The following is a 24005-nucleotide window of genomic DNA, read 5'->3' on the forward strand; positions in this document are numbered from 1 at the left end:
GAATAACCCTGCCTTGTTGTGATGCTAACAGGAAAGCATAGTTATAAGAGAACAGTTTTAACTAGTATTTGTATCAATAGTTTGTTTCATTGTAAGCCTCTAGAGGTGTAAAAGTTTCTCCAATATTTGCTAAGCGAACCAGCAAGCCGTGCACTTTATTTTGGCTGCAGGTGTTACCAGCGCCGCTGATTTGAAAGCACTTCCCTGTATTACAGCTATTAAACAGTGACGCAACACATTTTGGAATCTAAAATTATATTTCCTGTCTGGTTGTGCAGGGTCCGTGGAGGGAAAGAAGACCCGCTCTCACAAGTTCCTCTGTCTGCGGGTTGGAAAGCCCATGAAGAAGACTTTTGTCTCCAACGCCAGCGCCTCCATGCAGCAGTACGCTCAGCAGGGCAAGAAGCACGAGTACTGGTTCTCTGTGCCACAGGAAAGGTCAGTGCCGCCTCTTCATATCAATGCGTACCGTACACCAACCAACTGAATTCGTCTTGGTGCTGCAGCCTTCTCCCATGCAACAGGCTGCAGAGGGCTGGGCCGAAGGTCGCCCTCTTCCTAACACATCACAATGGCTGGCTGAATTACAGAGCACTCCACCTCCAGTCCTTTGAATATTTGAAACCAATCAAATATGCATTCTTTGTCAGGCCCCGACTACCTTGATGGCTTCTGTGTATCTGCCACTGTTGTCTCCGCTAGACAGCAAAATAAATGATTTATTATTCATTCACTCAGGGGGGAAACAGATACACACTTTATCCCTGCACACTGGGCCCGTGTTACAGTGAGGATCCGCCTCCGTGCCTTTTGAATGCATATCACCGACATAAACATTCATCAACTTTTGTTCAACTTGCACCTGTTTTTATATAAACTGTACATAACCCGGCGTTGTTTATATCTTTGTCCTTTTCCCTTTATTCTTCGCACAGGTTGCCGTGTCAGCAGCCGCCACAATCCATAATTGCGTTAGTGTTCTAAATTGGAAGATGCATTACAAGCAGCTGTCTAACATGATAAAGCGGGCAATTAATTCTAATTTGTGGGGATGATTTAATCTAATAACCCACCGTCCTTAAAACAAACAATATTAATTTCAGCTAAATGATCAGATCTGCCTCCAACACAGTACTTTGGTACAACTGTGTTGAAGTTTAGCAGTCAGAACAGGAAGAAAGTCTCTGGAAAGACATTTGGAATTTTGTTTCATTTTATTTAATTCTCCTACCCAAAGTGCTTTGCAGTGTCATTCATTTTTTTCAATTAAATTTTAAATAAAATACTAGTTCTTAGTTTTATAGATCTGGTCTTTTCTCATGTATTCAGTGGTGTAGTTTACAGCACCAACACGTTTATTTACGTTTGACTTCTTATGTAGACCTCTGAAGTCTCACTCATTAAGGCGACATTTTTAATCCACAGGTTGCTAAGGTTTCCCACCCAGAGGAGGGTTTGCTGCGGTCAACGCAGCCCTGGAGGATTGAAGTATAGAATCACAGCTATAGCTAAAAGGGCTCGTGTGCACGTCTTACCATGTGCTATTTTTAACTTATATTTCTTGGCACTGTGAACAGGCAAAGGTGCGCTGTGATCGTAAGACATTAAGACGAACCGTTTGGAGGGACGCTGTTAGGATCTCTGTAGCTTGACCCAGATAGGAAGCGACCCGCATGATGTGTCTTTAAGTGTCCTGGCAGCAGTAATGGAGGGAATGGAGGCTATTGAATGGGCCGCACTTCATCATGAGGCTGTATAGCGCTCAGCCTCCAGAGGCGACCGGAGCGTCTTCATGCTTGCTGGCTGGAAGCAGATTGTGATTTCTGCTGTTGTGTCTGTATTGAATTTGCAGGGCAGAGTTTGGCAACAAACAAACAGACACATTTTCTAGAACTGCCCAAATTACTGTACTTGAATGTTACTGCCTACGATATGACAGGTCCAGTGTGCAAAATTTGGCTTGATTTATCTGCCCATAAATACATTAATAAAAGTTTATAATCACTGTTCAATAAAAGTAATTTGGTTTTTCTACCCTTAGAAGGTTCTCATATATACATAGAACAAGGGTTTTGCTCCCAGTTGCCATCTTGCACCGCCAAATGGACAATTTAGCCAGCCTGACAGCGCCTTCCGAACTTAGGGTGACTGCTCACATCTTCAAATAAACCAACGGAGAAGAAGGTGGACGAGGTATCCCAGGTTTGGGTGCGCAGGCCGCTGTAGCTCACTGGCAAGTTCAGGAGGGGAGGGAGAGAGAAGCTGCAATCTAAGATGTAATCACTTGATGTCTGTTTCTTCTTCAAAATCTCCAAATATTACACACTTAACCTTTAAGTAAAATGAACAAGTGATTGTATTGTACACTTTTGCTTGAATTGACCAATTTGGAGGATTGTCAAAATTAGCTGTAAAGTTTACTTTTTCCTTTTTGGTGTATTTCAGCCTCTTTTGTTTTGTTTTTGTGTGTGTGTACAACTGAACCTGTAATTTTGCGCCACTGTTATCTCTTATCAGGCTTGTTTCAACACCCACCCAGTGATATCTGATATCTGTTGTGCCCTACCCGCCTTACATAAAAACATCAGCCTAAATGGGATAAAGACCTCCCGGGAAAACCAATAAAGCATGGAGCACCTAAAATTTGCAATTTTCTGTAAAATCTTCGTCTTCAACTTCTTACACTGCCCCCAAATGGCCGTTAAACCTAGTCTCACAGGTTGTCAATGTCTTTTCTGAAGGAACAAAAGACCGGCTTGTGCACAACAAGCTTCCTTAACTATTGGCAACTGAAATCTATTTCCTCATTTATTCAAATTAAAATGTCAATCCTGAACTTTTATGGGTGTTTTTTTTTTTTTTTCTTAATTAGACTTGATTTGGGGCGCTGTATGAAAATGTCATAAATCCACCAGTATATTTCCCCAGAGTGTGCTAACCTTCCCATCAGCATTGATTTCCTGCTCTGTTCTATCACCCGCTTTAGGTCGGACCACCTTTTTGTGTTCTTCATGCAGTGGAGCCCTGATATGTATGGTGAGGGCATCAGGGGGATGGGACAAGAGCCCGCCTTCAAGGTTGTCAAAAAGAACGAGGCGCCAGAGTCGGCTGAAGACGAGCCAATCACAGACGTCAATGTCAAGGAGTGGGAGGTAAGGTCCACGCAGCTGAAGCAGTTGTGCTCACATGGCTCAAAGTGTTGTGTTGTCCCAAGCCCTATAGACATGGATTAAGTATAGTTCTCCGCTATGGTTTAATCCATAACTTGTGGAATATGTTTTTTGTGGTTCACATTTAAGTTTTGTTCTATAAGTTAAATGACTTGTTAAAGTATTGTATTAATTTGCTTTCCTTATGCAACACACAGTGCAGTCCATCACAAGTGTGTAGCCATCAAGCTAAGTTTTGTATTCTGCTTGTATATTTCGCACCTCCTGTGTACTGCTGCGTATCTTCTTCATTTGATGCTGTCACATGTAAATGATGTAGGCTGTGTGAGCACTTGCTTTGCTTGGAAATGCGCAACTCTGGCCTTCCAACCAAAGTGTTTTGCATGTTTGTGTAACTGTTCACCCCACCATGGTTGTGTATTGTAGTTTTTGTCCGGTGTTGTGTGCCTGTCACTGGTGTTGGTTGGCATTTCGCAATTTGTTTTTGTTTTGTTTTTTGGGCAAAAGGCCATCACTTTACTATGAGTTATTCTGCAATAGTGAGCAACAAATTCCATTCCACCAAATTAGGAGTTAATCATTTCAACGCAGTCCTTTTAAGGCGATTTGCGTGAAATTCATATCTCCCAGTCAGTAGGTGTCACACTCACTCTTGTTGTCATATTCTCTTATACTGGTGGACACAACTAATACAAGGACACAAGTTGAATTGTAGCAATAGGACATTGCTCATTTTGACAATGCAACACTGACCATTGAATAGAGGATATAAAAACTTAGACTGCTGAGTCATACTTCTGTGGTCTGCTTTTGGACTTTTCAACTGCTGGATGTTCCACTGCATTACTTTCCCTGTCCAGCAGAGAGGTGGTGACCTTGCCATCTCTTTCCCGACCCTTTTTGGTTGTCAGTCGGTCATGGACGTGCTGAACCAAAATGAGCCCAGTCTTTCTTGGTCAACGGGATTTAACACATAGAATAAAATTAACCTGTACATAGCCATTTCTTCAGTCAAACTAAAAAATATTACAATTTAACATTTGTGCTCTAAGGTCAGTCACAACATATGGACAACGTGTGATATCAATGTAACCATGGTATCACAAATTAACCCCCTCCAAACCCCCCCACCCCCCACCCCCCGAAAAAAATAAAAATAAAATAAAAACTGCAAATAGGTGCAAATAGAGAAGAGCTTGTTGTTTAGACTGGCTATGAGGAATAGGAGGCATACACTTTATTATTAATAATATATTTATAATACACAGTAATTGTTGTTTAAGAAGAAAACTAAATAGATTTTTAAACAAATTATGTTAAACAGTGTCAATGTTAAACAACAAACAATCTGCAATAATTGCCAGTTGAATTTTGATTAAATACTATCAATGTTTGTTTGTTGTTTTTTTTCCCTGGAACTTGTCAGCACTCACTCACCTCCCTACAAAATGCCGTTACTGTATCTTTAAATCTTCTTGTTATTGGGCCGGTATCGTCGTTCTTCTCCGTCCAATCGGAACCCGGTTTCGCTCCTTTCCCGTATTGTCATTGGATTTTCACCACGTCACTCAAATCATAAGGCGAAGGGACCCCGGTTGGAGGAAAAAAAAAAAAAAAAGTGTTACTATTTTAGTCAAGTGGGCTGCCAGCTTTCATTCTAAACTCCGTCTACCAGTCTCGGGGCGACACGGACAGAACTTCTAGGGATCTGTGATGTGACTTCCCGGTTCCAGCCCCCGGCCAGCGCGCAAGACATGTTTTCTAGGAGGGTGAAGGACCAGGAGAAACGGCTGACACCGAAGTACACCTGTGTAGGTTCCCGTGCGTTAGTCCACGCCTGGGTCGCCACGGGCGGCGGAAGCTCTGTATGTGCTCCTGGCTGCTGCTGCTGCTGCTGTTCTTCTTGACATATACCCGCGCTAGCTCTCTCCGCGGAGCTAACTAGCCTGCTAGCCCCCTCCGACCGCCGGTGCGGTCGAGTTGAAAGACGTGACGTGAAACAAAGCGGCCACTCTTCTCTTCTCTTCTCCTCTCGCCGCTGTTTGTCAGTCACGGTAGCGCTCTCGTCTGTCGTGCGTCCTCTTTGCACCGTGTGCGGGGAGCTTCCTCAAAAAAAAAAAGTTTTTCCCAATGCGAGGTGCTGATTTGGGAGGATTGCAGCCCCGCTTCCCCTTTCCCTCCGACGCTCGTTTCTTTTGACCCGCAAACAGTCGCCAGCCGCTTGTCACCTCGCTTATCGATATCAAGTTCACGCTGTAGTCTGATTGTCGTTTTAAGCAGCCGGCAAGTGCGTTTGGCGTTTGGTTCAAGTGCACGTCTCAGCGTTCACCTTTACCACGACTTTGATACAGCGGGATGTTGATAGTGAACCCCTTACAGAAAAGTCTCCTGTGGGCTAGCATGCTGCTAGCTTCCATTTTTCAGGGGGACAGCAAAGTGCCTTCAGCTGGAGGTGAAGTAAGGCGCTGTTGTATTTTTTATGAAGGCTGTAGTTTACCCCCCTCTGGTGCATTAGGAAAAGCTGTAAACAGGCTGCTTGTTTACAACCACAAAAACAGTCGTCCACGCTGCTAGTATTTAGATTAGGTGTAATTAAAAGTGACTAGAGACACGTGTGCAAAGATAGAAGTAGTAATATTTAGTTCTAATTGGATTTTTTTTCTTCTTCTTAATAAATAAAAAAAACACACTGTGTCTTTTTTGTGTGCGGTTTGTTTGTGTTTCTCGTGCTCAGGCCTTTAAATAGCTTCACTGCACTGATGTCAGTAGACTATTTTAACGCCAACGTTTATTCAGCGGCGGCTCCCAGCGGGGAGCGTGTTGCGTAGGGTTGTTATTTGGAACGCAGCCATGTTTCAGTGGGTCATTGTTTTGGTCTGTCTGTGCTGAAGGTTTGCTGATCGTTGTCCCTGATGGAACAAAGAGTGGGTGGGTAGGTGGGTGGGTGGTTGCGTGCGTGCGCAAGCGTTGTGTCCGTCTGGTTCATCGTGTTGTGTTTTTATGGTGTGTGTTGTGATCCAATCCCGAATTTGCTCCGGGAATGGCCTGCCCATGAAATGTTGGACGGCTCGAAGAAAGTTTATCGGTCTTTGGGCTGAAGCGCCACCACTGCTTGCAGTCTCTCAGGCAACGAGGATAAATAACTTCCTTAAGTGTTTGGTGGCAATTGTATTTTACACAAACATGCAAATTGGCCATTAACGCACCATTTAGTGCGCCTTTTTTTTATGGCTTCCACGTCTCACACAGCTCTTCGTCTCCGACGGTGACACGTCCGGCATTGGTTTTATGTCCCACCTGTCCCTGTCTTTGTACTACCAGGTAGTGTCTGTGAACGAGTACCAGCGTCGGGTCGACGCGCTAAACAGCGAAGACCTGCGCTCGCTCTGCAAACGACTCCAGGTGCCCTGACCAGTCTTGTCTGACTCCCCTCCCCTCTCTGCTCCACCCACCCTGCTGCTGCTGCTGCTGCTGCTGCCCAGACCACCGTGACCCTCAGTAGCCTCCTCCTCTCAGTCACTGCCGATGTTCTATCTCCAGGAAACACTCGTTCTCCACTTGTTTTGCGCCCAAGCTGTCCGAGTGATTGAGCCTCGGAATTATTCAGGCTCACAATGCCTCCTCCAAACTTGCCATTGAGGCATTTTCGTCGAAATATTTTTATCGGCTAATTGCAGAAAACTTGTTTGACCCGTTCGAGTGTTGAGGTCTTCACGTGACCAGGAGTCTTATCTCCACGGGTCAGGCTTTCCTTCTTAAGACGTGTCATATTTTTAACGATGCAGCCGGCTAGATTAGCCACGCTATAGGATGGCTATGACAAGATATTTTTGCTGGCTGTCGAACAATTAGTCTTTTTTTTTTTTTTGCGTAGATCTATAAAAATTGAATGTGGCTTTTTTTTTCTTTCTTTCTTTTGAACAAATTTGCTTTTGCGGCTGTCTGAACCGAACGTGATCTGTTTGAGGACCCAAGTGAGCAGTGCTTTCTGAGCACAATGCAGGGAGGTTCTGTTTGAATGAGACCTGAAACGTGAGAGCAACTGAGCCACCAGTGGCAACGTGCTCCACTATCAGCCTCGTGTTATTGAGAAAGATAAATAACCCAAACAATCCACTGGTCGGAGAAAAAGCCGAGCGGTGACGCACAAATAATTTATCCAGTTGCTTCCCTATGCACTTTGTGTTCTTCTTGCCAACCTCAGACATCGTCTTGGCTCACCACTCGCAGCCCTGCCAATTCAATCCTAGTCATCTGGCACTGGAGAATGGCAGGAAGACATTCAACCGTCCTGATCCAATTGCTGGATTAGCAGCAGTTGCAATTCTTATTTTGGCAGGAAAGCTGCTGCGTGCTATTGCTCTGTTGGCTGTGGTTGCAGGCTACTTTTATTTAGCGAAACCGGCCAATCAGAGCCTGTCTTATGTATGCTTAAGGTGGACCTTATCTGCTTGGTAGAGTTGACAAGGCATCTGTTTAGGCCCCTCATCCCTCAGTGGAAGTGTAACCTGCTGTAGTTTTAGTAGCCCCGAACTTGCTGCCCCAGTCGACCGACGTTGGTCAAAGCAGAGCTGTAGAGTGACGAGAGGCAGTCATTCCCCAAACCCATGGAGGTTCAGCGCTCTCCGAGCGTTTGCCTTCTCCTTCCTCCGGTGTAATTGGGCGTCTGACAGATTTCTTGTGCTCGTAGATCACCACCAAAGAAGAGGTGAACTCCAAACATGAAGCGTCCGTCAAGACAGAGCTGGAGACGGAAACGTTCAAGCCCAACCTCAAAGAAGCCAGCGATCTCCTGGAGGCCGACCAGATAGAGAAGGTAGGCAAACCTGTGCATGACCGCAGACGATATTATAGTACTGGTAAAGTGTAAAGATATTGGAGATTAGGCCAAAAGAAGGTGGCTTCTTCCTATGTTGTTTTCTGCATCTCAAAGGGAGAATTTGAATGCTGGCGTGCGAAACCTGCGGACACGCGGATCATTTCACTTGCAAATTGTTCATTCCTGGAACTCCCAATGTGGATTCTTCCTCTACATCGTCCAGTGTCTGTGTGCTAAAGGCTGTTTAAAGTGCAAAGAAGAAACGCTTTCCGTCCAGACGTTTAAGTTCATGCCGGTGTCCAAGCCCGAGCTCCTGCTCCCTTCAGTGTTGATGCCGGCAGTGTGTAATCAGATAGCAAATGTGGGTGGAGAGGCGATCGGACAGATGTAATAAGACCTGATTATTATGTTTTTGTTTAAAAATATATATTTAAAGTTAAGTGGAAAAACAAAACGTTAAAAAGGTCGGCGGTGACTTCCATTTATGTTTACGTGTTACTGTCCGGAAGCTTTTAAAGGTCCCACGCAATGCGAAATGTAATTTCAGTGTTTTCCTACAATAATTTCTCTCTAGTTTGTTTATTTCTTTGGCTTGCACAATTCTGGGAATTGTCCCTTTCTAGCATCACAGAGAGCACTGATACCACTCACACACACCCAGCGAGTTCGTTGCTCTGCCCAGCCGCCTGATAAACGTAGGCTTTAAACACAGGGCTAAGCTCGCTGAAGGTTTCCGTTGGGTTTTGCGGAGAGGACGCTCCACTGCGCCGGAGTCCAGGTTGCCAGAGCAAGATCCAAAAAATGATTTGAGACCCTTTTAATAGTAGTGCAGAGGTGACTTCTTCTCCCGCCGGCTGATTACAAGGCTGCCGCCGCTCCAACCCACTGCGGATTTGCTGAACCAACATGAAGGGAGCTTTATTATTGGAGGCAGCGCCGTAAAGCCTCCCTCTGGTTCAAGACGGATGGAATTCTGCGCGTTCTCGCGTCACCGCGTTTCCCGTGCGCTACCGTCCTGGACCCAGCGCAGCGCTCTGATCTCCCGGTGGGCCGCGCCCACTCTTAATCCTGCAGCAGGGCAGCGCCTTCCTCTCCGCCTCGGGAACGCCGCCGGACCTTTCTTTGCCTTCCAGCCCGGCTTTGCGTCTGGAGCCCTTGTTAACTCTTCTTTAAACACCGGATGGTGCCATAAGGTCGCCGCAGATGTAATTGAGCGTCGGCAGCTTTGGCCTTTTATGTGTTTCATTTCCTCTCTTGCTCTCGCTCTCTCTCTCCCTCTCTCTCCTCCCGACGCCGCTGCAGCTCGCCAAGAATCTCCCTCCGCGGACGATCGGCTACCCGTGGACGCTGGCTTTTGGCACGTCCAAGCATGGCATGAGCATCAAGACGCTGTACAGAGCCATGCAGGGCCAGGACACGCCCGTTCTCATGGTTATAAAGGACAGCGACGGCCAGGTGAGAAAGACGCTGTCGACGTGGCGTCATTAGAGGGAGGCGTGCAGTGACTGGGTGCTAACGCAGAGCAATTCCATTTGTTCGCAGGTGTTTGGTGCACTGGCTTCTGAGCCCTTTAAGGTCAGCGACGGCTTCTATGGCACAGGCGAGACCTTCCTCTTCACCTTCAACCCAGAGTTTGAGGTAACGCCTCAAGCCTTGCGGGGACACCCATTATACAGTGGTGGAAAAAAGTTTTTGGACATGTCAAGCGTTTGCGATGCACTGTATTGCGCTGAGAATCAATCTGAAGTCTCCCAAGTGCAGTTTATTTTTAGCGCAGTCACCAACATTCACCCACGTGCCGTCCGTGCACTGTTCCGTCCAGCTCAGAACTACGAGGATGTAGTTTTCTTATTTTGTCTTAACAATAAACAAACTGATTTCCATGTGTTTGCGCGCCTTTGATGCAGCCAGACCTTTTGAAGCCCCACCCCCAAATTCTCTGGCAAATACTTAATGACAATAATTGGAATTCAGTAAAAAAAAAAAAAAAGATTTGTGTCCAAAAACTTTTTTCCACTACTGTAAACTGTGTATTCTGCGAAACACAAATCTGGGTGACGTGCTGCCACACTGCCGACAGTAAACACAGGGAGATTTTGTTTTAACATGTGCCAGGTCCCAATGTGATCCATATCCTGTAAAGACACCCACTCACCATGTCATTACATGGTTCTTTATTATAACATCAAGCATTGTTAAAATGTGAATATTTGATTATTTTGATAGCTTAAGTAGAGCGATGGCAAAAAAAATAAAAATAGTGACGCCTCCTACTGGTGTTAAGATGTGGTACAGTTGACAATTCGTCACTGTACATCAAGACACATTTTTTAAAGATTATCCAATTGTACTTGAGGCAGAAGGTAACATCATTTTTCACTCAGTCAACTGGAGGAGTCTGTACGGCTTCCAAGTGACAAGTCCAGTGCTCTCTGCTGGATTTGCTGTGACCAAAATTATAAATTATAATAGTTTTAGCTTAATGAGTTGCATTTTTTTTTAAGATATGTAACTTTCAGACATGAGACTGATCTGGGTTTTTTTTTCTGTTGCATGGTATGCTGGCAATACATATCCATAAATAAGCTAAAATTAAAATAATATGGCTCACAGTGAAACTGATGATGACAGGTTTTGCCTTTGTGTGCGTGTGCCAAACAGAAATTGTTTTTGAACACATTTGTGTCCGTCGGTATCAATGGCGTATGCCTGAAAAGCCAGAATGCCTAAAATGCTACGCTCGCATATTCACTTCACACATAGTGACTTTAATGCCGTTATTAACGCCAGTGAGCTATTCCAGAAGTGAGTCATGTGCCCAGCACCATGTGCTGGTGCACCAGAGGGGATTTCTCATGTCTGGTTAGCGGTCGGCTGGCTCTCCCACTCTGGCTTACGTGCACGCATTGTGTTCTCATCAGCCACGGACTATTAGATCATGTCAACATTAAATGCTGCTTTTGCTTGTCTTCTCTCTATTATGTGTGTGTGTGTGTGTGTGTGTGTGTGTGTGTGTGTGTGTGTGTGTGTGTGTGTGTGTGTGTGTGTGTGTGTGTGTGTGTGTGTGTGACAGGTGTACAAATGGACAGGTGACAACATGTTCTTCATCAAAGGAGATATGGACTCATTAGCTTTTGGTGGAGGAAGGTGAGCCGAAGTCCAAGTCAACTCAAGTTTGTCGAAATAGCAACGTTTACTCTGTGCTAGCACACTGCTGTCCCCAATGCCCAAATTTATATTTCTTATATTGTATATATTTATGAATATTTTTCAACTCAGAGCACAATATTTATATTCTCAGTGGTCATATGTCTCATAATCTCATCCATCCATTTTCAATACCCACTTCCTCCTGCCCTCAGGGTTGGGGGGGGGGGTCTGCTGGAGCCTATCTCAGCTGCTGATGATAGGATTTATATTTGTTTACGTTCTACATGAGCTATTCTATACACTACATTTAGGATTTGTGCTATTAGTAGTGTAGAGATTAATGTTGCTGTGTGCAAAGTGTGCGATGACAATAACAAAGACAACAGTATATTTTTCATTTGTTTTGCCCGCTCGCTGAAACCACTTTCCTGTCTTTCCCGTCAGTGGAGAGTTTGGCCTGTGGCTGGATGGAGACCTCTACCACGGCAGGAGTCACTCCTGTAAAACATTTGGGAACCCCATGCTCTCGAAAAAGGAAGATTTCTATGTGCAGGACATAGAGATCTGGGCGTTTGAGTAACGGAACAGTGCATCACTGAGGGGAAAGACGAGTCCTTACAAAAGGGGGCAAGCGCTGGAGTCCTTGTCCATTCCGAACTGTGGCAACGTCCCAAACCTGACTGCACACCACCAGGGCTCCCCAGGTCGGGAAGGCGGCCGTCGGATGCTTGTTGTGCGTTACTACTGCAGTTATTACAGAGCTTTTTTTTGTTTTGTTTTGTCCCCCCCCCCCCACCCCACCCTTTGTGAAAATTACCTGTGTGTGTATCTTGTAAAAGACTTATGCAGCGTCTTTGCAGAGTAGGCAGAACGTCTGGAGCAATGAGAGCTAATGGGGACGGTACACAGGGGATGAGGAGTGCAGGGCAGTTGGTGGCGGTGGTGGGCGGGGGAACGGAGGGGGTGTGGCATAACGGGTTGAGGCGACCGTCAGAGCTCCTCTCACCTGAGGGGCAGCGCCGTTGATGGCGGCCGAGGTTGGGGAGCTGCTGCAAGGTGTAGGGAGAGAAAGAGAACTGCCAGCACCGAGCCAGAGTGTGCACTTGAACTTGACCCCACCCCCATCCCCAACCCCTCCACACACACACACACACACACAAACCCCACAAAGAACCTGGTCCACTTCACTCACTGTGCTGTCAGCCTCGACCGAGGGAAGACCCGGTTATCGGGGGAAACAAACGAGACAAAAGCTGAACACATTCCATTGCTCTGGGTGACGGAGTGTCGGTGGGAAACTCAGCAGCAGCAGCAGCAGCAGCAGCAGGATACGATGACACTGAACTCACAGAGGAGAGGGTGTTTGGTAGAGGGGCGGAGTTAGTTTGGGTTTTTTTTGTTTGTTTTCTGTTTTTTGTTTTTTTTACACTACTGTTTGGGGTCGTCTTCAGAGGCTAAATTATAGAGTATCGTGTATTGTAGTCCTCCCGTCGTTCACTGTCATAGCACACCATCTGAAAGCACATAGCTATAATCAGATCACCCGTCATCGTAATGTTCCGTTTCAGTGGGTGTACGTGTGAGTCCAGCTACCACCGGCTCCCTCTGCGGGGACGCCGGCTGTACTGTTTTCGTAGACAGTAACGTGTTGCAATAGATTTGTGGAATATGCAAATAACTGTCCTGTGACCTCAAATACCTGCAGAGGGCGACACTTTGCCCCCCCACCCCCCCCCCCAAACACACACACACACCCCCACACCCCCGTCGCTCTTTCGCGAGAGAGAGACACCTGTAAAGCTTTTACGTCTTCTTGATACACACTCGCTTTTCTGGGTATCATTGGAAAAGCCTGAGACGTGGTTAACTGTTTTACATGCATATACGACAATTATATATCTGTATATATGATTATATAGGGACTTATATAATCATATATATGTTGCTGTTAAGTGTGACAGTGATCTATTTGTGCTGAAATTTCAGCTGTTACAATATAATGTATATTACCCTGTAAATTACTAAATAGATTTATGTCGTATATATATATATATGTGTGTATATTTATATGTATATATATAGAAGTATAAATATACATTTATATATATATATATATATATATATATATATATATAATGCTATATAAAGATATAAATATATATAGTGTGGATTGGTGGGTTGCTTCTAGCACTTTAATCTGGTGTAAGAGCATCATGGCCAGGTTCTTATATTCTCTTAGCAGTAGCTGTACAGTACTTCTTTGTTTAGATCATTAAGATGTTAACTGTTCGTAGGAAGCTTGCTGCTACCAATATCAATAAGGGTATGCCCTAATGCTCTGTGTGTTTAAAAGGAGGGGTTACTTGGAGGGAGAAAGCAGGATGGAGGTGAGGGGGGGGGGGTCATAGAACGAGGTGGTGGTGGGCTTGAGCTTCTCTCCTCACGTGGCTGGCTGTCAGCAGGTACAGGTAGGTACACGGGCTGGCTGACCTTCGATGGGCAGATGACGGCAGGCTGAGGGGAGGGGAGGTCTGTACAGTCCAAAGCCCCTCCCCTCTAAAGTCCCCCACTCCCACTCTCTGGTCTTCCACGCCAGTATTAGTGTCCTCGTGGAATATCACAAAGAGTAACATGGATAAATTCTTCCAATTATTTCACCAGAATACAATGTATCAGTGATGTATAAATAACAAAGCTGAATAAATTGTTGTAACCTTGGCTTCTGAGTGAATTTCTCACGGCTCATTTTATTTCCGTCGATGGCTGGCGGTTTGCGGAAAGGGATAGTAGAACATTTTAGCAAACTTCCCTACTGCCAAAACCCCTGTAGTTATGAGTGGGTGCATTTCCATACATTATTACATTGCGTCAGCGAACATAAAGGAGTACAAGTATTACTTCCACAAAACTCATCAAAAACACAATCCAACTATTGCAAAAAAAAAAAAAACTCTTTGGAAAATGGTTCCTTCCGAGTGTCAGGATCTGTTAGTTTGGTGTAGTTTGTCACTTGTTGGAGTAAAATGGTCTCCTGGCCAAAATTTACTTTGATTTATAAATGTTAATAAACTTCAGGGGCTGAACGATTTGATACTCAAAGATATTCTGACTTTCCTCCCACATGCCTGCTCGCGCTCGTCCTCAAGTCACTTCCAACCCGGAGAAAGTAGACTAAAAGGTCAACTCGACTGCCATCTGCTGGCTGGAGTGTAGAATTACGCATATTATATTGACTTGTTTTTGTTTTAAAGACAAATCACACGGTTTTTGTTTTTGTTTTGTTTTTTACACCATCAGTTTACTAATTGTAAATCAAATCAGGGCACAACGCGGTGCAGTACTTGCTCAAGCCGGAAAAATATAGACATGTTAATGTAGACTTTTATAGTTTTGTTTTAAATGCTGTGATTAAAATTGTAACAATTTATTATTTACTATTGTTACAAGCTAGCCATATCGTGAAAGTAAAACATGAATAACCTGACTTTTTGTCACAGTTTTAAAAAATGTTTTCACAAACACCATCTTGGTTGTATGATATTTTAACCTCCATGTCCATGAACTGATACCGAGCAAAGGCTCCTTGCTTGATCTATGATCAACACCTACATTAATTACAGCGGGGACGGGGGAATCCTCCAGCACATTAGTTTTCCTGCTCTGCTTTAATAAGTCCGTAGCACATATATATATATTGCTGCAGCAGCAGGGGGTCTGAGGCTGTAGTAATTAGCAACAACAAGTGTGCTCCGAGCTCATCATCTATAGGCGCGTGTCTCCTGACTCCTAGCCTTAAAAGTGTCATATAACCAAGCCCGTGGAGAGCTCAAACGTGGCAACGTTTGTCATTAGGCTCCATCTAGTGGACATACTTGTTCGTGTTGCAGAATAGAGTTCTCACAATCCTTTATTTAAGGAACAGACACGTGAGAAAACGACAGTGCAGGAATCAGAGGTGAATTACACTTAAGTTAAGTTAAGTCTAGTCCGTGTCAGCCAAGGCCAGCGGCACCTGAACTTCATCCACTGACTTGATCAGACGCCGTCGTTCAGACGTCCGCGTGCAGCATGTAGGGCTCTCTACTGAAACCTGCTGGGATCAGTTTACATCACCTGTGCTGGTGTAACATTAGGGAACTATGATCCATAAATTCCCTTATCATAACATTGAGAGACAAACAATTGCTTAGAAAAGAATGACCGGTCCTTTAACAAAATCTGGTGGAAGGTTTGCAGTTTTTGCCACGGGACAACACAACATTCAGACATCCTGCCGTTCCATGATGTCACATCATCAGTGCTTCACATTTAAAATCATTGTTCATCTTAAGCACAGACTAAAATAGCTCAGGAGGGAGTGAGGGAGGGGGGAAGAAAGGCACAGAGACGTCTCGCGATTTAATCATTGAAAAATTCATACGCCATGTCCCACATAGCGTCTCTGTTTTGGCAGGAATGATCACACAGCAGCACTGATTATTCAGCGTAAAGGAAGGTGCGAGTTAACGCTCTGTAGATCCTATTGCAGAGCAGACTGAGTGGGCGAGCGCAAGCCGGCGCCTCAGCCAATGCATTGTTGCGTAAGCCCTAAATTTCCAAACTAACATGAGGCAATAAAGTAGGACATCTCCACCGAAGCAGGGGCCATACCATAGACAGTACCCGGTGGCAAAAATCAGAACTTCAGACGACAGCGGTGAAATATTTTGGATCAGGAAGGCAACCAGTGAAAACACAAAACTTTTTCAAGCCGTTCTCCTCGTTTCCGGGTGAGGGGGCGGGAGGACACCTCAGTAGACCAGGTATTTGAGTTCCGAGTAAATCAACGGGAGCATGACGGTGCAAGCGCGGTACAGGATGGCTCCGCTCTTGAACAGAGCTCGGGGTTTGGTGCACCACGACTCGGACTTGAAATTGTAGTAGATGGCGTACAGCGCCACGGCGAAGAAGTGTCCGATCAGAGTCATGGGTTTGGGGTCCAACCTAGGAAAAAAAAAGAAAGAAAACAAAAACATGGATGTACGTGCAATACAAGCTCAAAAGTATGAACCTACTGCTTGTAGCTAGCTAGCTAGCTTAGCCTGAACAGAGTGGAAACTAGTGGAGGTGCTTGCAACCCAGAATAGACATTCTGTTATTCTTGCACAATTCCACAGCTGAAAACATGTTGGAGGAAATTAATGAATAAGCTCAAGCTACGTGCTAGCTTCCGATGGTAAATCCCAGAATCATGAATTTAAGCTTTGTGGGCCTGAATGGAGCGCTTCACACCAGCATATTCTTGGTTTTCTGGGGTGTTGCAGGTATTATCACAGAGATTTTAAACAAACATAGAAAATATAATATACAACATACTGTATATATGATAATGAAATATTTTCCTTTTCTTCATATTTCTAGTCCTCTATGCAAGGGTAGTGGTCTTTTCAAACTTTAGAGTAAATACACATTTCTAAATGTTTGCTGAGGCAGAATGCAGCTTACACTGAGAGGAGGCCGATCGGACCGGCGATGCACTCGCCACCGAGCTTGAAGTAGTTGAAGCAGGCTTTTCTGAGCTCGTGGAGAGATTCTGTCGACAACAGAACAAGCACACAGATGACAACATTAGGACCCCATAACGCCATTTGTGTCATGTTCGCCGTGTGAATTTCTGAGACCTCTGTGTCCGAGACTCAAGTTTTGGTCGTCTAAAATTGAAAGGGTTTATGGAGGTTGAAACGACATGAAACCATTTTTGACGTCTGCAGCTGCGGCCAATTTAAACTCCTTTCGAGGCCCCCGTGGTATTGTTTTTTTTTTCCCACCCGCGCTGGTGTGGTGCAAAGGCGGACGCCGGACTTGCCGTCTGTGGCCGCGAACAGCTCGTACAGGGCCTGAGCCAACACATTCACCACAAAAGAATGTGATGACTTGCGCTCCCAGTGGAATGTTTTCTTTGCCTGGTGAAAAGAAGGGGAAAGAAAACAAAAACAAACAAACAAAAAAAAATGAGCGCGATATTGTACAGTTCCTCACACACACGGAGGGGATAAATTGGATGCGTGGGGGGAATAACAAGCTCGGAGAATCAAAAAAAAAAAAAGAAAAGAAAAGAAAAGAGGCAAAAACTTGAGGCTTGAAATCTGATGTTCACCTGCAGCAAGGCGCCGTCGTCGTACAGATCCGGGATGCTCTCGAGCAAGCCTCTCCAGATGCGAACGTCGTTGAGAGCCACGCTCATCCCGCCCCCGGTCAGAGGATGCCTCATGTTGTACGCGTCGCCCAGGAGCAGCACGCCTGCAACACGGCAGACAGCTGCTTGTCACGCGTCCAAAACGCACCGAGGCTTCCTGCCTACCAAGCCTGCCTGCCTGCCTGCCTTGCGCAGCCCACCTCCTCTAATTAGTGCCAAACAACAATGTGAGGGACAATTCTCTCAGGCTTTTTTTTTTTTTGTTGGTTGCTTTCAGTTTCCGATTTTGTAGCAATTACAAGATTTTGTGTGCGAGTAAACGAGCGTAATTGGAAGCAAAACAGCCCCCCCACGTCTGGAGGGATGCCGTCTGTCTGGGCTGCTATCCACTGCATCACCGCTGCTGCAGCGTTGAGGTGAACCCATCTTTTCTATCATCTCAGTTGATCTCACTGATTTATTTTTTTTACACCAGCTGTGATGAAAGAATGAAAAAAAAAAAAAAAAAAAAAACAACCACAAAACTCTGACCGGACCCATAACGCTGCATCATATAAGGGCACAATGTAGCCACGTCTTTACAAGCAAAGCACCTCTTTGGTGACAGTACGCTAACAACCTTTGACTTCATCACAACTCACATTTGAAAATGTTTCTCTATAAAAAAAAAAAAGTGTTGAGTGTCGATTGTGGACAATAGTGGACAAAAGTTTTCGGACACATTTAAAATTTTTGCTCAATTTGGCCGTAAATATTTGTCAGATATATATATATATATTTTTTTTTTTTTTGGGGGGGGGGGTTCCAAAAGGTTTGGCTACGTCAATGGAACACACAATACAAATGGAAACCATTTTGTTGTGTATTTTTAATAAGACAAAATAAGGAAACTAAATCCTTCTAGTTCTCGTACTCTGGATGTGTTTCAAGGCTTCTGAGCTGGACGGAGCAGTGCATCATGTGGGTGAATGTTGGTGACTGCTCAAGAATCAACAGTGCTTGGAGACTTCACATTGATTCTCAGCACAATACAGTACGTCACGAATGCATGAGGTGTCCAAAAACCTTTTTCCTTTTTTTTTTTTTCAAGCAAGCTCTTGTTCAGCGGTCAATAACACTTCAGTACCTGGCTTGTTGACGGGGGAGGGGGGCAGGAAGCTGGCCGGCATGGACCTCAGTCGATCGTTCTGCAGCGCCACCATGAAAGGCTCCTTCAAGTGCTCTGAAGCAAAGGCAGAGGGAGGCAGGAGAGATCGGGGAGTCAGACCGCTTTGTGTGTGCGAGCAGCCAGAGGTGACCGCTGTGGACGCACAACTGATATTAGCCTTTCCCTTTCAGGCGTCTGACAGTCTGAAAGCACATTTATCAATGCATCACTGCGAGGGACCCTGAGTCTGATTATTTTTTAAAAAGGTACGGATGTGGTGACTTTCATAGTCAGATTCCTGTCAGAGTTTCTAAAGGCCACGCGACAAAGGCTTCGTAGCGGCTTTCTGCTTCTGTCGGAACTGCATTCTATTTTTCCCGAGCAGGTATTTTCATAGGCATAATCTGAGGAGAGCAAACGTGTCTGCCGTCTTCACCTGGCAGCTGCGGGTATATCCGCTCCGCCATGTACGCTGAGAGGTTGCGAGGCATCTCCCCCCTGATGTCCACCAACACTCTGGTCTGGGACGAGGAGATCTGGTAGATGAGGACGGGGCTCGGGTTGGCCAGCACCAGCTCAGCGTGGTTGGCCTTGAACTGAGGACAGTCCTGGAGGGAAGCACAGCCGATGAGTCAGAGGCGACGGACGCACACTGCTAACAGGGAGACACTGCACTGGAAAAAACACGGCAAAAATGAACGCAGCAACTCAGGGGCTGTTGAGACACTGTATTCCCAATAGGGTCTAATGAGATAAATACTCACTGTTAGGTTTCATTGCATTTTCACTGTTACATGCAAAGTAACATTGTTACATAATTTGATTACAAAATAAAGACAATTGTGTTCAATTACATTACTGGCAAAAGTGTGTAATTAAATTAGTCACCTGTAGAATTACTCATGATTCTAATTTCAATTTCATCTGATCAAATTTTCCAAAAAAGGCTGGGCTTTATGTGTAATAATTGTATTTTTGTTGCTTTGCATAGTTTTTTTCTCGTGCACTGGTTTGGCACGAGCGCCATCCTTTTCTGTTTCCCTCCACAGAAAAAAGTTTGATACTATTCTGATGTTTCTGATTTATTCTCCTGTCAAGTAGGGAACTGCAGCGCCCCCTACCACTCGCCTGCCAGTTGAATTGCCTCTCTCTGGAGCGTAATCTGAGCTATTTAAAAGTTGCAGCAACAGCAATGTCGATTAGAAATGCCTCCCAGTGCTGGAAGTATAAAAAAAAAATCTATATTTATAGATATATTATATAGCAGTGTAACTATTTTAAATAGTTACACTGCTATTACATTTTCAATAGGGTAACTTGTCATTATAACCAATTACATTTGCAAAGTAATCTTCCATTATTCAATTTTATTTACGCATTTCTTTAATGAGTTTACGTACACGGCATCAGTGTGACGCCAGTGATGTCGGCGAGCGGTACTCACCTTCATCAAGCATCCCACAAAGTGGGAGGAGGTCTGAGCTTTCCCCGAGACCAGGCTCTTCCTGAACTTGGAGAAGCAGCCGTCGGCCACGACGGTCAGCGCCGCACGGATCTCCTGCAGGACACACACACACACGCACACGCACGCACCAGTCAGTGCACGGCCTCGCAGCTCCAGCGCAACCGAACGGGATGGTGAGACGTGGAAGAAATGATTAAGGATTATTAAGGATTATTAACCTTGGTGTCCCCCGTTTCTCTGTCCTTGTACTGAAGCCCCGCCACGCAGCCGTCCTCCTCCAGCAAACTGCTCACGGTGCCTTCTATGAACGTGACACTGGAGGGCGCAATAACACCGCGAAAGACATTAGTTTGAGCAAACCTGATGAAGGAGAAAATTTCTGCCTGTCTACCGCATACCAAACCAATATCAACAACAAAGGAACATTTTTTTTTTTTTTTTCAAAGACAATTAAAATTTGAATCTCAAAACAGCTTAAAGCTGCTGTAGGTCACTTGAGCTTGCTACGGGTTTGCTACGACAATAACGTCATAGCAAACGTTCCACACTTTTATTACTTCGTCTTTCATCGAGGTTACTTATTGGGTTCCATTCCATCATTTTACAATCTTATGTATTTGTAATAGTATGTAAGACCGCCTCTAAATAAACGTGTGACGTTGCCGTATAGTGGTTCGTCCGGCGTGTTGGGTCGCGCTTGAAAGTTATGCAGTGCAGTTCCAGCCGGCACAAACCCCCTCTCGCTGCAGAGGCGGCACCATTGATCCTGTTGATCGTTCATCTACCGCTTTACTGAGTTTGGAATCATAATTTTATGGTGGAAAAGTTACCTAGAGCTGCTTTAAACTGCTTAGATCTAAAGTCTTGAGGGACAAATTTCGAAATAAATTGTACACGTTTACACAAATAACTCAGCGTTTTTCATTTCTACATGAACAAATTGATATTGCTGTTTGTAGGCCAGGTGTGGGCAAACTATGGCCAAGCATTGTGGCCCACCAGTCAAAAAGTTTGCCCACCCCTGTTCTAGGCTTACGACCGACAAATCCAGTTGAGATTCTACAACAAATGCTACTTATTACTGCATTTCAACATCACATTTGTGGGGGTTGAGTGGAATATATAGTGGGAGGGACAGGAACATTGCTAGCAGCCAGATGGCTGCTTGTTGGCAGTACGTTGGACTCACTTTGGCTCGGCTTGCGCAGCCCTCCTCAGACCCATGATGAATCGGCCGTGATGGAAGGCGCGTCCACACTGGATGGTCTCCTCCACCTGCGGGTAGGGGATCTCCACCTCCGTGCCGGTCTCCATGTCGTGGATCACGTAGCCGTTGACCACATGAGCATCGAGACCCTCCACCGTATCTGAGAAGACACGCACACAAACACACACACTGGGCTTGAGTTTCGCAGCGCCCATTCAGTATTCATGTAGGTCTCTGCTACACAGTCCATTGCACGACGTTCAGGGAGGAACTGAGCTGCTATTTGATGCAGAAATAGACAGGTTTTTTGTTTTTTTTTTGTAGTTTTTGTTTTTACAGCTAAGCCCGTGTCTAATGCTTGTAGTTAATAGCTGTGCAGCTGTTAAAGCTCAGGAATTTTTCAGAATGCAATGGATAGACTCGGTTTTATTTATTTTTTAACAGCAATTAACAATTTCAATATCCAGCAAAACAAAGTGTTTTATGAGCCCAACCATCACACGCACAAGCAAATTAGTTCTGAATCAGACTTTCCTTGGTGGGGATTGGTGGGGGGAGAGAAAGAAAATACCCTAATTAGACCTCACTCATTTTAGACTAGTGATAAGAGCACACACAGAACATGTCCCCGCTCTATTAAAAACAGATGGGTGAAAAATTAAAAACAAACAAACCCTATTGGTTGCGTGGTTCCAGGTTGGAGACAAGGCGCTGTGTGGCGTCACTCACCTTGCAGTCCGAGCTCTCCGAGCGCTCTGTAACCTCCGGGCTGCAGCAGCTCCCCGACTATCCTGTCGGGCTCCTTCAGCTCCCTCTCCACCACCGTCACCCTCCTCCCGTCCCGCGCCAGCACGGTCGCCATGGCCGAGCCCAGGACTCCGGCCCCGACTATCACCACATCAGGCTGCGGGGCCGGCGAGGGGCCACCGTCTGTCGTAATCTGCGTGGCAGAGGACTTCACAAGCTGCCTTTTCCTTGTCCTGTGACTCTGAGAAAGGAGAGTAGGGCAAGAATCCCATTACAATTAACGGGGAATCCAAACAGAAGTGGACCACGGAGCAAATATTTGAAACATGTCCCGGCAAATAATCTGGTTTAAGCGCAAATACACTTTGTAGATAGAGAATAATGAAGGGATAAAATATGATTTGTTAACAAGCGGTTACGCATTTTGCTCCATGGTCAAACAGAAAAATGGTTGAAACCATACAGTTTGTGTATGGCTTCGAAAACAACCACCTAAAATAAAAATTCCAAAACGTTACATCTGAATCCTAAATATCATTTGATATACGACCTCCAACCCCTCATATTCACAGACCTGGCAAAAGCATTCACGTTCCAAACTTATGTAACAGTACGGATACTCTGATTAAAGTAAAAGTACTCATTCAACTTCTTCACTCAAGTAAAAGTATTGAAAGTACACATTCTGAAATGTACTGTGCTCTCAATTCCATAGGCTTTTGTTAACTGCGGCACAACAAACCTGCAATAAGCAAAATTATGCCCAGTGAGCCATTATTGGATGTTTACACGTTTGATAACAACAACCAATATTATTTTCTACTATTGTATTTTATTTTTCTGTGCCTTGAAAACGTATTTGAACATTGACCTGAAAGGTTTTCACAGTAATTTCTCTCTAAAATATCATCCACTCTAAGGTTTAACTTCATCGTTCAAATAGCTCCACTCTAAGCAACAACTATGATAAGTGAATTATTTTTTAACGGGATTTGTACATTTTAAACCCTAAAAGGAACACGCGTGTTTTACCAATGTAAGAAGTTGAAGGAACGTCGTAAGTAAAATACTCAAATAAGTACAAATAATACAAAGTATATGCACACTGTTACTTCCTACATGTGCCTAAAATGCATACGCTGTAAACATTTTATTTTTACGACTGAGAAGGTTTTCTTGTGTTTAATGTTTTACTCTACGTTAAAAAAAACAAAAAAAAACAAAACAAAAAAAGAATTAAAAAAAAAGTGCGGGTATCCGAGATGAACCATTACTCATTACGTACCTTTTCCGCTCTGTCTGTGCTGGCCAGCGCCGGTGTTTTGGGGATAAAGTAGTTGAGGACAGGCAGGAGGGCCAGGAAGCTCAGAGGCAGGCGAACCACCTGAGACACTTGGAAGTACCTGACGTACGACAGCAGCAGCCCCAGCGCCAGGAGCAGGGCTGCGGCCAGCAGCAGCTCCGTGGGAGCCAAAGACGACACTGTGTCGAACTTCTTATAAAGATACGTAAAGCTGGCTATTCCTAAAAAGGTCCACATTTTGAAAGGAAAATGTATATATGCGAAAAAAAAAAATTAAAAATGAGTAACGTTAGAAATAACGTTTGTTGCCGGGTCAAAAAAATATATAATTATTATTAGTTTAAATATTAGTGATGAGCTGGAACAAGCCGACTCAAAACAAAGTGCAGGCTGTCCAACTCATGGCGAGGTATCGACGGCCAGTCGCACAGATGCTCTTGAATATTTTATGATAATGAGAAAAGCGCTCTCCCTCCCAATTGACGGGTCGAAGGTCCCGCCCCCTTCACAGCTTCGCTGACCAATCCGAAGTAAGGCGACGGTGAGCAGAGCTCACGCTATCCGCCCATTGGGTTTACACAGCCACAGCAACCCTCCCTACGGCCCGTGATTGGCTGGACTAGTGGCAGGACGGTAGTATGATGTGATGTCAGTGTGGGGGGGAAAGGTACACGTTTCGTCTCTCTAAAGCGCGCCACAGCGGCAGAGATTGTAAATGTGACGAGATAGATCACTCTGTCCGTTCAATATGACAGCAGCCTTCGCTGTCTTTCAGTTTGAGGCCGTTTTCACGGCATTTCAAAGTTCTGCATACATCCCCGG

General features: G+C 44.9%; 2 protein-coding genes across 7 annotated transcripts in view; one reads left to right on the plus strand and one right to left on the minus strand.

Moving 5' to 3' along the window:
- The window catches only part of oxr1a (oxidation resistance 1a), a 141303-nt gene extending 128931 nt beyond the window's left edge, over window positions 1–12372 (plus strand). For 5 of the 6 annotated variants that reach the window (XM_076041159.1, XM_076041163.1, XM_076041165.1 and 2 more), the window contains 8 exons: window positions 279–438; window positions 2987–3152; window positions 6492–6572; window positions 7861–7986; window positions 9292–9444; window positions 9532–9627; window positions 11063–11136; window positions 11584–12372. In XM_076041159.1, coding sequence (XP_075897274.1) covers window positions 279–438; window positions 2987–3152; window positions 6492–6572; window positions 7861–7986; window positions 9292–9444; window positions 9532–9627; window positions 11063–11136; window positions 11584–11719 — 992 coding nt within the window. In that variant the 3' untranslated portion in view covers window positions 11720–12372. The remainder of the gene's footprint in view (window positions 1–278; window positions 439–2986; window positions 3153–6491; window positions 6573–7860; window positions 7987–9291; window positions 9445–9531; window positions 9628–11062; window positions 11137–11583) is intronic. The other variant, XM_076041162.1, reaches the window with a different exon arrangement.
- Window positions 12373–15039: 2667 nt separating this feature from the next.
- sqlea (squalene epoxidase a) lies at window positions 15040–23793 on the minus strand. Its single transcript, XM_076041052.1, has 11 exons — window positions 23166–23793; window positions 21863–22121; window positions 21116–21293; window positions 20145–20241; window positions 19906–20019; window positions 18898–19069; window positions 18441–18536; window positions 17276–17418; window positions 16985–17081; window positions 16624–16711; window positions 15040–16122 (listed from the first exon to the last, which is right to left on the minus strand). Exons 1-11 carry the CDS (start codon window positions 23418–23420, stop codon window positions 15930–15932), a joined length of 1692 nt encoding a protein of 563 aa, XP_075897167.1. The 5' UTR covers window positions 23421–23793; the 3' UTR covers window positions 15040–15929.
- Between the last annotated feature and the right edge of the window lie 212 nt (window positions 23794–24005).

The sequence above is a fragment of the Nelusetta ayraudi genome, unplaced genomic scaffold (assembly GCF_046127955.1).
Source record: "Nelusetta ayraudi isolate G7.1 ecotype Tasmania unplaced genomic scaffold, CSIRO-AGI_Nayr_v1 ptg000063l, whole genome shotgun sequence".
Taxonomy (NCBI): domain Eukaryota; kingdom Metazoa; phylum Chordata; class Actinopteri; order Tetraodontiformes; family Monacanthidae; genus Nelusetta; species Nelusetta ayraudi.